The 12,952-nt window shown below is 39.4% G+C and overlaps 1 protein-coding gene across 1 annotated transcript in view; it reads right to left on the bottom strand.

The window, feature by feature from the left end:
- The window catches only part of kcnq1.1 (potassium voltage-gated channel, KQT-like subfamily, member 1.1), a 34,367-nt gene that overhangs the window by 18,633 nt on the left and 2,782 nt on the right, over positions 1 to 12,952 (bottom strand). Inside the window, exons 2-5 of the mRNA XM_029426131.1 lie at positions 7,957 to 8,047; positions 2,599 to 2,725; positions 2,094 to 2,172; positions 974 to 1,070 (exon numbers count right to left, since the gene is read on the bottom strand). Of these exons, the coding sequence (XP_029281991.1) occupies positions 974 to 1,070; positions 2,094 to 2,172; positions 2,599 to 2,725; positions 7,957 to 8,047 (394 nt within the window). The remainder of the gene's footprint in view (positions 1 to 973; positions 1,071 to 2,093; positions 2,173 to 2,598; positions 2,726 to 7,956; positions 8,048 to 12,952) is intronic.

The following is a 12,952-nucleotide window of genomic DNA, read 5'->3' on the forward strand; positions in this document are numbered from 1 at the left end:
GAAGGAGATCCTCACAACTCATGCACACAACCAACGAGTTAACATCGCTTCTGTTTTAATAGGTCACAAGCCAAAAGTGTTGGCAACCTTTGGCCTAAACCTTTGCTACACTTTCCCTCCACAGCCATTTTTTATGGATTCAATATCACACAGTGTACAGTTAGATTACTGTAAACTATCAGCAACCATGACTTTGTCTCCGTCCAAATTTATTTAATATGTTTTATACCCATATGCACTTTTAAATCAGTTAGTATCTACTTTGTTGCACATGGTGATTGCAAGTGGTATTTTATGCATTTGCAGGGAAAGAGAACATAATGACTTTAATGAGCAATCGTAATCTATCAGTATCCATGGTGACAGATGTTTCCTGGTTATGGCAACAACAACAAAAAGTCGCAAAGTTCAACTGTTATGTTATTTTTTATCCTCAATCTCAAGTGCCCTCTATAGCAGCAAGTGTTATTTCATACAAATTGTGTCTTGTAAGAAAGGGCCCCAATATCTCCCTTCTGAGGTCATTGGCTGTTGATGACCAGCCTCAGTCATAAGCCACAGCTAACACACGGAAGCACAGCAGGCGGTACTGGATGACCAACATCCCTGACCCTCACCTCATCCATCACTCTCTGTTTTTAACACAGACATCTAACAACGTCCCTGGCCACTGGGGATAATCCCAGCCACCTCTATCTCTCAGCTGAATGATACTGAGGGGAATACAGTCATCTCTAGCAGAGGAGCTTATGGCCATAACCCACTGCACAGTGGCTCTTTTCTTGTGGCTCTGCTGAATATTAATTTTGCTGTAATCCAAAGTATAAAAAGGAACACTATAGCGTCATAATACATGACGAGAAGAGGCTATAAATCCCCTGACGGAAAGCCTACAGCTTACTAATAACAATCAGAAACCCTCATGGCTTTGGACCTGAAAATGTGAAGTGATTTCAAAGCTGCGACTGTGTACCTGGCGATGAATGTAGACGACAGAGCCGAGGAGACGCCAGGTTCCTCCCTGTCGGTCCACGTGGAGCATTCGCAGGATCTGCAGGAAGCGAATCCCTCTGAAAAAAAACAAAAGTTTTGATGTTGGATTCAGAACAAATGTTTGGATGTATGTAGCCACAAATGTGAACCAAAAGTATGTGGACACGCAAATATTACGGCTTTATGTGATTGTTTAACATCTCATTCCAAAGCCATGGGCATTAATGTGTTACTGTAACCGCTTCCCACATGGAAAATGCGATTTGTTCCATTAGTGAGGTCCCACTGGGCCAATTTCTCCCAAAGGTGTTGGATGGGGTTGAGATCAGGGCGCTGCGCAGGTCAGGCAAGCCCTTTGACACCAAACTGGGAAAAACATTTTTTATGGGACCAGGCTTTGTAAAGTGGAGCATTGTCATGTTGAAATAGGAAAGGGCCTTCCCCAAACTGTTGCCACAACATTAGAGGAACACTACTGCCTTAGATAACATTATATACTGTAGCGTTAAGACTTTTTACCCCCGCCAAGGAGGGTATGTTTTCTGCTCGGTTTGTCTGTCTGTAGTCTTATGTCTCAGCAGGATTACGGAAAAACTCACATGAAACTTGATGGAGGGGTGTAGCATGGGCCAAGGAACCCTTTCAAAGTTTCACTTTCGTTAACATTAGTGTTGGAATAATCGTAAAGATTACAGTTCAGAATTCGTAAACATTTTGTTGCACATTTCATGGCTGACCTGGTTCGTTGTTTTTGCTCTTTGTTGTCATGCAAACACTGCAAACACTCTGAGAAATAAAATTTGCCTACAACACATCTTTGTAGCATCCATGTTGTTTACACATTATAACTTAAAGCTCATGAACATATCGAAGTCGGGAGAACAACTTCCCAACTCGGGAAATGGGACCATCTGAGGAGCAGGTGAATACATCATTGACCTTGGCGGAGGGAGGTCTGCACACTCCAAGTGCCATTTGTGTTCTTAATTTGAACTATGGGGCCTAACCCAACCAATAAAGAGCAACCCACACACCAGAAGTAAAGAAAGTGTCCACATACTTTTATTTTCCTCCTGCATATACAGCACACTGTATCTTACCTTACAGCAGAGGTGGCAAAGACCTGGCCCTTGGAGCCCACTGACAGCACAATTATTGAGGAAACAACTACGATCAGATCTGTATTGATAGAAAATGAGGGGATTTAAGTATAAATATGGCGTAAGCATGCAGATGTTCAATATATACGGAAGTTAAGCATAACAAGAGCAAGCGTTGTCCTCCATATGAGGTTTGGAAAAGAAAGTGGCAGGAAAGTGCTCTATTAAGAAATTATCATTGGTTTATATTACAAAATTATTCTATAAATCAATTGAGGTGAGGGGGGTTACATATAATAGTAATGCTAATATTCATTGCTGCAGAAACAGTGACAGTTTTAATTAAGTTTTCATGCTGAATTTGTCCGAGATATATAATTTTGGGATGAAGCTCAGGATGTATTACAGATATTGTTTAAATACTGTGGGTGGGTGGGTAGCTACGTATATTTGTTTGTGTGCAAGTGCATAGATATTTATGTGTGTATGAGGGTTCTGTTCCCACCTATAATAGATATTGGCTTCCTGGCAAAGCGTAGTCGACCACAAATGCCAACATATTTACTGCGGCAGCCTGCTGACCAGAGGCGGACAAAATATTCCACACCGAAGAACACCACAAGGACGATCTCCTGTCAGAGAAAGGAGGGAAACAGAGGAGGCAAATGAGGGAGAAGGACAGGTAGGGAACAAATATCAGATGTTGTTGCAGGCTATTCAGAGCAAAAACACTTAAACAGCTGCTCAGACATCAGAAAAGTGTGCTTTAGTATAATTAATATTCATTTGAATTTTAGATGCAACGAATGCACAACTGTGCTCTCAACTTCCTCTTTTTTTGTTAAGTGCAGCTACACACACAAACCTGTCACAGCAATTCATTAAGGATTATTGATTGTCAATCAGCAGCTGCACCATTTGTCAGTTTAATTTGTGCATTATAATTTTTAATACGCACAACAATAACTGAAATGAGGCACAACAGCAGGTGTCCAATGCTAAACGTGAAGCTCGTACAATAAAAGATTCTCAATTAAAGCGGCTCAATTTCAATTCCATACAAGTTTCTATCAGTGCTCCTTGAGGACAAATGGATTTAAAAAAATCAATTACAGCACACAATTACATCAACACGTTTAAATTAATGAACTGGTGTGAATGAGAATGCAATGATCTCCACACGTGTCTAGATCATTGACATGCTTTTGGAAATAAAGCTGTCTGAAAGTGACTCAATGCTCTTTCATGGATTTTTAATGGTGACATAATCATTGTGCAGGAAAAGATGGGAGGAACCAACCGGGGGATTCAGGCACAAGATGTGTTTCATGCTGTACAGCAGGAGACGTTTGGCATTATTGGATGTGTTTGTTTTCATCAGAGCCAAAGATTAAAATGTCAGTGAATATAAAACAGCGCGTCTTGTAAAACAAAAATTGGATAAATAATATGTTAAATATGTTCTTGGAAGAAAATATCTACAGTAATGTATTTCGTAATTTATTCACAGAGGATTTCTACTTCAAGGTTGAAAAACAAATGGTCTATCCGACATTAACAAACAAGAAGGGAGCAGAAACAGGCATAGAGGAGAATCAAAACAATTGTTTTTAAATAAGGTGGGCACTTCATTCTGACCTTGGTAACAGAAGTCGACTCTATTGTCCACTTACTCGTTCATTCCCTGTATGACACAAATGTTTAGGCGGTAGATGTTGGCTGAGAATTTGAGTATGACAATTCATTCTTGACCTTGGAGACAAAAGGTTGTGTGATATGGCTGAAACTCCAGAAGTGAACCTTGAGTTTAAATTGTGATATGTTTATTGTGGTGCAGGAGGTAGAAATAGTACTTTTAATTATTTCTATAAATTATTCTCTTTAACATTAAAAGCAATTTTGGGTGGAGTCATTTCTAGGATTTTATATTTGTTCTTTGTACATTATTATTGGACTCTGTTCAGGTACACAGTTAACGCACCCATTTCAAAACGTTATCAGCCGATTAAATATCTGTTATCAGTGGTAATCGCTACTATTCTAAGACATCAGACGGGCAAAAATGCATCTACTGTAAAAGTGAAAGTGAAACTACACGGAACAATAGAGTGTATAAAATACTGACGTGGTCTCCATGACGTCACCCATAGGTTTCTAAAGAGTCTTGGCGGTGCGACTACTCCCGCCTAATCCCAAAATAGGCAAAGAGGTGGATCGTCAGTGGAGCTCAGGTGGGCCCGGGTGATGCAGACAGCTGCTGTGAGGGCACCCACCTGTCACTCGAGTTGAATAAAAATTCACCCTCTGTACATGAACGGGGAAAATAGTTATAGAGACCAGGCTGTAAACTGTTATTTCTGCAGTAAAGTTTGGTATTTTAACACGGGGGCCTATAGACTATTGAAGTTCTGGTCTAGTTCTAGTTTTAAAGTTACAACAGATTCAAAAGAAGTTCACAGGAGAAGAACAAAGTCAGATACAACCGGCTGTAAAACATTAAATTCTAAACACATTTGCCCACACCTCTATGACGATACTGAGGCTAAAAGGTCATTCATTTCCCATCATCTTAGTCTCCTGACAATAAATCACTGTGTTTTTCCCCTTCACTCTTGAATTAACCCCTGTGTCCCTACAGCTGCATATCCCCCCCCCCGCCCACTCTCCTTCGCTGTATGCTGAGGATCTCATAAATCTGTCTTTTATGGGTTAACATGGGGCCTACTTTTTGCCTCTAAGAATGACCTGCTAATTCAGTATTTTCACTGTACAGTGTTCCGTGTCAACACAAAATAGATAGAGTATATTAAATGTTATTATCATATACAAAGTACTTGCTGGATGAATATTTTCTACAACAACGCAAACACTGATCAAACCTACTAGCTGGTGTAGCGATCCCCCTTCTGACCCACAGCTATAAGACTGATAACGCCTATTTAATAGGATAATAATATTCAAACTGGGTGCTTACACCTGGTTAGAATTGTACAAATCACTTAGAAATAATTATAAGTTTAGGAACAAAGACCAATACTGATCCTCGTCCATCTACCTGTACCTAAACCTTTTTTCTCTTCCATGTATCTTCTAATTTCTTAGTTTCAAAAAGGCCCTTCTAGGGATGGATGTTGCAAACCAGCATCCACTAAGCACTATGATCCTTGTATCAGATAGCTGTTTTGAGTTTCAGTTTCAGTTTATGTCCCTATCAAACAAACCATAAATAAATATATAAACTGTAGCTATACTTGCTTTTAAAGTTTACACCCATTTTTGGATCCAAAGCAACAAACACGGCCTTTTGGGATTGTGGATCCTTTAGGCAAACTGCCAAGCATCTGGCCAAACACAATACAACAAACACTGTCAGCCAGCGCTGGATCTCCAAGTCAAGAACAGAGTAGTCTCTGTTAACCTTGAGTGTGAAGGAAGAAAGAAAGAAGATAAAGAAGATGCTTCTGTGGTGGGGGAGGAGAGAATGAAAGAGTGGCAGGGTCACAGCAAATCTCTAAACTAGAAAGCGCAAAGTACAAAACAGTCCCTGTGGGATGGAGGACGGACGAGATGAGGGTTTGAGATTTTGGTAGGTTTAGTAGCATGGCAAATATTAATTATGCACAAGATTAAATATCTCCAGGGTGAACTTAAGGCAGAACAACATTTTGACATAAAATGTATATTTCATGATATTGTGGACACTATTCTTCATAACAACACGTCGGACTCAAGGCTGAATCTCTACGAATCCAATGAACCTGTAGGATTTGAGATTGTGATGCGGTGGCTCATGAAACACTATAACCATTCCATCCCATTATCCTCAGGCCAAGGTGAACTTGTCACATGAGGCACACTCCGAGCCTCCTCAAAGAAAATCCTCAAGTCCTTTTTATCCTTTCTTGGGGTTTTATTTAGTTTGAGCTTGAGTGACTCACCATCACACAAACAGTTCCTGTGCTCAGCAGCTGGTGTCTCAGGGTTAAGTTGATCCCATTTACAATTGACTTTAGAGGAGGAGCCTTCGCCCTCTTTGGCGAGCGGGATGCCCTCAAATTGTTTGCAGGAAAACAAAGCAGACGAAGTTCCAAATAAAGTGTCACTAAATTGTTATTTTGTTAGGTAGCGGTTAGATCAATCAACCCTTGAAATTGCTTTCAAACTACAGGAATTGAGGCTTTACAATATATTGTTTTAGCAACATCTTCACTATCACGTTGTCGAATGCAGCAACACCTTTGAAAGTATGCAAACTGTCGTAGATATTCATTTAACACCTCTGTTTACTCACAAATGTATCCTGCGCTTTATTAAACAAGGTTATGCAACACAAGTGTTATTTCAAAGAACCTTATAATGACTCAATGTCTCCTAACTGCATTGTTTTATGAGACATGGAACGGCACCAAAAACAATCAGAAGATTAGAATCAGGTCTTTTGCAGATGCCAGCCAACAAAAAGAGACAAAACTGAAGTGGCGAGCAAATGGAAGAAGAGCAGATCAGGAGACAAGGCTGCATCTACAATGTAAACAGTGCTGTAATAAGAAAACATGCAGATAAGATAGAGATTGAGATTCTCTCACATATCAATCTCCTTCCTTGTATCTTTTAGACACGTGGTTGTGTCTTGCCCAAAAGCATTCAGCACATCCTCGAGGCCTAAAGAAATATGGGATGTATGCTACCATATAAAATATCTATAAAGCTGATAGTTTGATTTCTATTTTTTTTTTTTAAATCTGCATTATTTACAGGGCCCATATACTGGCGCTGCTACCTTCTTTGGAGCATTGCTACTGTAGAAACAGAAACAGACTGGGTGTGGAATTGCATCTTGCAACTTGAGGGATAAAACTGTTGTCATCACTTTCACTCAGTATATGAGCGGATTTGGCCAGTTATGCACCACAGCATGAGGCAGTTTAACATGCAGGAACACATGTCGTTTAGTCCATGTAAGTGCTGGACTAATCTATATAATCTTTATGGGAGTATGCCACATGCCTTGAAGCTGGAGTTCAAGCAATTCTTCTCTCTTTTCTCAAACTCTCCTTAGTTGTTGCAAAGGATTACTTTCAGATTTCAGTCTTTCAGTCTTTGATTGCTTCACTTCACTACATGACTTGAGAATTCACTTCGCAGACCGTAGAAAAGAATATCGTCTGAGTATCAGAGACCTGGATAGTCCAAAAAGGAGAAAACTATCATAATATATCCCACTTTAAAGAACCATCGTCTGCTAGAGAATAAACTGCCCGACAACAGAGATGCGGCATGGATCTGCAGACTGCAGTTGGGAGAGAGCAGCATACAAAGTGATACAACATATTGTACAAAAGTCAAAATTATTTCATTCTTTCTTGAAAGTTTTACAAGGGCTTGCACGTCCCTCAGTAAGTCAGTTCCTAATGCGGTCCCTTCTGGTTAAATACCAGAGGGGACTGTGTTGTACAATACAGACGTAGCCAGTTTGGGCAAGCAGTCTTCTCAGTCAGAGCCACACACTACTGGAATAAACTTCCTATTGTATTAAAAGAGAGCACTCATTATCTAACCTTTAAACATAAACTAAAAAGAGGCTGAAAGCAGACCAAACCTGCACTCATGGAAGTGAAGAGCCAGAGAATGTGAGAAATGTACATTAATATGCACCGTACCTGGTAAATAAAAATGTCTCATGAATGAACTAAGTTTTAACTCTGAGGGTTAGGGTGGTCCAATTTGCAATAAGCTTTTAAACTAAAGCCTCCGTTTGAGGTAGATCCAATCTGACAATGAGACAAATTAGAGAGAAATAAAAAAGTGCTACTATGATTAATCCCTGGCCTTACTTTTCAATGTAATTGAATTCAACACTCACCACCCAGAAGAGTGTTGTGTGAGCCAGAGCCTGGTACTCGTTGATGGTAGACAGAACGCTGAGGATCAGACAGGCCAGAACTATGAGAAACCTGCAGGAAATAAAGCAGAACATAGATTAGCCATGATTAAAGTGTTGGTGGTCATTCCTGTTTCTAATTGACGTTCTTATATCATTCAATTAGATGTCCGACCGGCTCTTGTTTACTTAAAAACTAAATCTTCCTCAAATCAAAGCTTTACATAACTTGTAACAAGAATCCCCTCGATCCACTTTCCACCTCATAGTCATGTCAATATTTCACACTTTAATTTAAACAGCGAAACTCCAGTCAGCTTTGGTGTCTGGTTAAGTCAACAACTTTCAAAAAATATAACATTTAAAAAGTTTCAAGACAGAATAACATTAGTTAAAATTTTTGTCATGAAAAGCATCTGACTGAACTTTAGCAAACATTCAAGGACAGCACTCTGGAGGAAATACTGTGAACCCTCTGAACTCCATATAAATGCAAAGCACATGATACACTTGTCAAATAATGAGCACACACACACACACACACACACACAAACACACACACGCACACACTGTATAAACAAACACTAAATTGCTCCTTAACATTCCCCTTATTCCCCCTCAAGGTCACAAGAGTTTCAACTGCAACAGCAATCATCTGTAAATCTTCAAACTATTTAATAGGAAGATATTATATTTCTTTGAGAAAAGGCTTCGAAAACATATCCGTCTCTTGGCCTTGGGTTTTTGACTCCATAAATCTTCAACAAAAACATTTCCGGAATCTTTTTTGGTATTTGGAAAAGGAGCAGCTTATATTACAAAGTAACTCAAACCCCGTTTTTGTAGTAATTGTTCACACGTAAAAGTCATAGGGAGGGATCCTGTTAGTGGAGGAAGAAGGGAACGCAGGACTGATATATGATATATAGGTGATGAGCCATTCTAAAACTCATAACCTTGTTCTCACGTGTTTCAGTCCGCAGAGCCAGAATGGCCTAAATTCCTGTTTTTATATTTGTTACTGCAGTATTGTCTACGCTATCAGAGTTGAAGTTGGGGTTACGTTTCACCCCGTTTCATTATGTTTCTCTGTTCGCAGGGTATCTTAGAAAATGAATAATGAATGTGCATTAGGCTTTGTGAAACTCTTGGCATTGTGGCAAGGACAAACTGATTAACTTTTCATTTCCGTTGGCAGGAGACGTAGCCGCAAAACTTCTGAACGGATTCACATGACATCATCTGCATTCATCAGCTGACAAAACAACCTATTCATGATTGGCCCAATCAAAATACATGGAGGCACTGGAAAGTTGGCTTTCTGTTTAGATATAGCTGAGCTGCAAGTTGATTAAATACAATTAATGTTCCATAATAATGTGCAATAAAACATACATTGACAGACATTGTTTGTTCTTCATAAACTGTTACGTAAAGATCAATGAGAAACGTTTGGACTTTAAAATGGTGCTAGAATGCTTTGAATTGGCTTTTTTTCTTCACAGGAGAGACCAAGGACATTGCAGTAACACAGCAAGTGTTCCTGTGTAAGTGCTACTGAGGCATGGAAGAAAGGAACTGGTATATCTAGGCAACACTGCATAGTGTTAGAAGTATTTGCTCACTGTTGATACTTTTTCAAACTATAACGAATCCCTAAACAATCACTGTCTTCTTGTTCCTATATGAGCACACTTGATGGAAACTATGTGTAGAGGGAGTTATAGTTTCCAGTGAGTGTTTGCACCATGGAGGCTCTTATCACCACACGCTACAGTCTGAGTTTATTGAAGACAGGCCAGGAATCCAAAAACCCCCCTTTTAACACACACACACACACACACACACACACACACACACACACACACACACACACACACACACACACACAAACACACACATGGGTTTGAATGCAGGCCACACGTCAACACAAATGAAAGACCGTGGAGAGACCTGCTCAGGGAAGATGGACTGCTGTGTAACAAAGCTAACAAAGCAGCTGGTTCTGTCTGAAAGAACAGAAGAAGTAGACAACACAACACAGAAAAATGACTCTGTAGTTCTTATAGTTTCTTAAAAATAATACACATTATCAATATCACCTTTGAGACAGGAATGGCATTGAGAGTACAACGCACCTGGATTTGTTTTTGTTTTTGTTTGTATTGAATTTGGAGTTGCTGTGTTGCTGCTGTCTTTTTTTTTTACATGTGTGTGTTGTTGTCATCCATTCGCTTCTTGTTAGTATTACGTAATTTTTAGTGTAATGTTTTGTTATTGTGTTTTTATGAAGGGTCTGGGGAAGTGCCGTGCAAGGAGGGGGAACACTGTTTGTCCTTGTCATTTGTTCTTAATGTTGGGATTCTCACAGTATGGAAATGAAGCTATTGGACTCACTTCCTGCAACCTGACGTCGCTCTTTATCTGCTGATAAAACCAAAACATATCCATGTGTTATTTCTCTTTCCTCCATGTCTCTTCCCTCGACAGACCTTCCCGGTGCCACTGCAGCTCTGATCACTGGACTTTCTCTTTTATTGGCAGAGGAAGCGAGCCTTCTCCGCAGCTGGCTAGCCTTCACAATAGGAGCAACAAGTAGTTAGCAAGGAGCTAACTGCATTTTGCAAGACAACAAACAGAAGGACCGGTTTCCTCCGTCCTGCACACAGCTGATTAGCTGTAAACAGCACAAAGACACAACGACTCTGCCGGCAACACGTTGCTTTCCTTCATCTCAAAGGATTCACCAGCTGAGCTAGGTTCTAAGTAGCCTTTCCATTCATAAACTGAACCTCCACTGGGCATAGTATATTATTTAGTATACATTAACTTTACACGGCTAAGTAAACATAGAACTGCTATACTGTTGTAAATGTATTTACATGTGTTGAAGTGGTTTTTATTCACTGAGCTGTAATGTGTCATCTGTTGTGTTGAGCTAATGAGTAACATAATTTGTTTTCCGCATGTGTTAGTATTGTACACACAGACAAAGTCGCATGCACACTAACCATCTTCTTAACCCGGCAACAATATCATACACGTTAAGATCTCACAATATTTTGTGATTGTGTCTTTTTAACACAGCAACACACAGAGATAAGGACTCAAAGCTCCCGCTTAATGGAGACGGTCACAGCACCGCGCACACATTCTTTCCAGGGCGCCCCCGACAGGCGCACGCACGCACACCCTCTGTCTGTCTCTCTTGTCCACATACACACTCTCACATTTGTGTACACATTCCCTTTTGATTGTTTAGTATTAGATATTGTGTGTATTGTGTGTGTTTATTATCTTCTTAGTAAATGCTTTTTGGAATATACATGCTGGTTTGTTTAGTGTTGGACAAGAGTGAGTATTTCCAACCTCTACTATCAAATAATTCTTAAATTGTTCAACCTAGCTATTGATATGGTCACTTTATTTCGAGTTATTAAATGAATTATTAATCAGATTTCCTAATTCAATATCTAGTATATTTTATGAGATCACATTAACTGACTATCATTTTCCTCTGATTTTATGAATAGTAATAGTTTTATTAATATACATTATCATTCATATGTGTTGATAACCAGACTTGCTCATACCAGAACCCCAACTTAATTGTGACCCTGCGTGAGGCCTAGCAGTGTTCTAACATTAATAAATATTGTTTACCAAAAAAAAGACTCCCAGAGCCCATTTAGCATAATCAAAATAAAATGCTGAAAAATTAGGATGCAGTGTAATTTATGACATCTTATGTTCAATTGTCAAAGGAAATCAAAACGAGCATCAAAAGAAACAGAAATGAAAATCTAATTTTCCAAGCCAATATTATGCTATGCTAATGACGGCAATTTGTCAGTGGAGCTTTGCTTGAATTATTTCCCACAGTCACTGCTGCTTCCCTTTGAATTCATCTGAGATCATCTGACTCGTCTTTCTCTACTAACTGCACCATGATATTTCCCGTCCTTTGCCTCCAGTGGCCTTTATGGAGCAATAGACACAAAACAATACATTGGCTCAGCTACATAGGCACCACTGAGCTCTAGACAAAAAGCTCAAAGCATTGCTCCTATCTATTATTGATGGACAGATTCACTTGCAGTCAAAGCAGGGGACAGGATAAGAGTTAGTCGTGAGGCTGCTGACCATGTCACCGGCTGTTACCATCAAACATCCTGTTTGGAACAACAATCATACTTTATTTGTATCACTGTGCTTTAGTGTGATAAAAAATAAAAGATAAATGCATCGAAAGCAATGCAACACAACACAGAGGTTTGCATGAATACTGTGATAAAAAGACAAAATAAATCAAATGTATTAAAGGGAGGTTTTTAAGGGCTTGTATTGTATTGTATGTTTTGTACAGCCAATAGAAGCCTTTGTCAGGGAAACTTTGGCGAGTATGGGGTTAACAGCTCAGCGATATAAGGCAGTCACCAACAAGTGACCTTGTCTGTATGCTCCATTAAGAATCTGAGCTCCTGTGTTTTGTAAAAGACAGCAAAAGATAAAAGTGTGGAAGCCTTTTCCCCAGTTACTAAAACATAGGATGGAATACAAAACAGCTCAAGTCAAAAATGTTTCTCAAATTGAAAAGAATAACAAGAACCTCTTACACATTTTGCCAAATCATTTAACATCATGTAAGGATAGATTTCCTCTAGCTTGATACTGTTTGACAGAATATCTGGATCACGTTTAATGGAGCCGAGGTTGAAAAACACTTTCTGATTTGGGTTTTCTCTTAACTCTCCTGATCAACTCATCTATAACCAGCATGGGGGATGGATCCATGCTGCTTCAAACCAATATACATTGCATTCACTGCTAGACTGTAGCACGCCGCAGACAGACACCCAGCGAGAGCATGGGATATACTTTTTTTAATTGCATAAAGCTAAATATATACCATGTTCCTTTCAAGTGATGATAACTCTTGCTTTCTTTTTTACCTCAATAAAAAAGACCTGAGTCTCTG

The sequence above is a fragment of the Cottoperca gobio genome, chromosome 3 (genome assembly GCF_900634415.1).
Source record: "Cottoperca gobio chromosome 3, fCotGob3.1, whole genome shotgun sequence".
Lineage (NCBI taxonomy): Eukaryota > Metazoa > Chordata > Actinopteri > Perciformes > Bovichtidae > Cottoperca > Cottoperca gobio.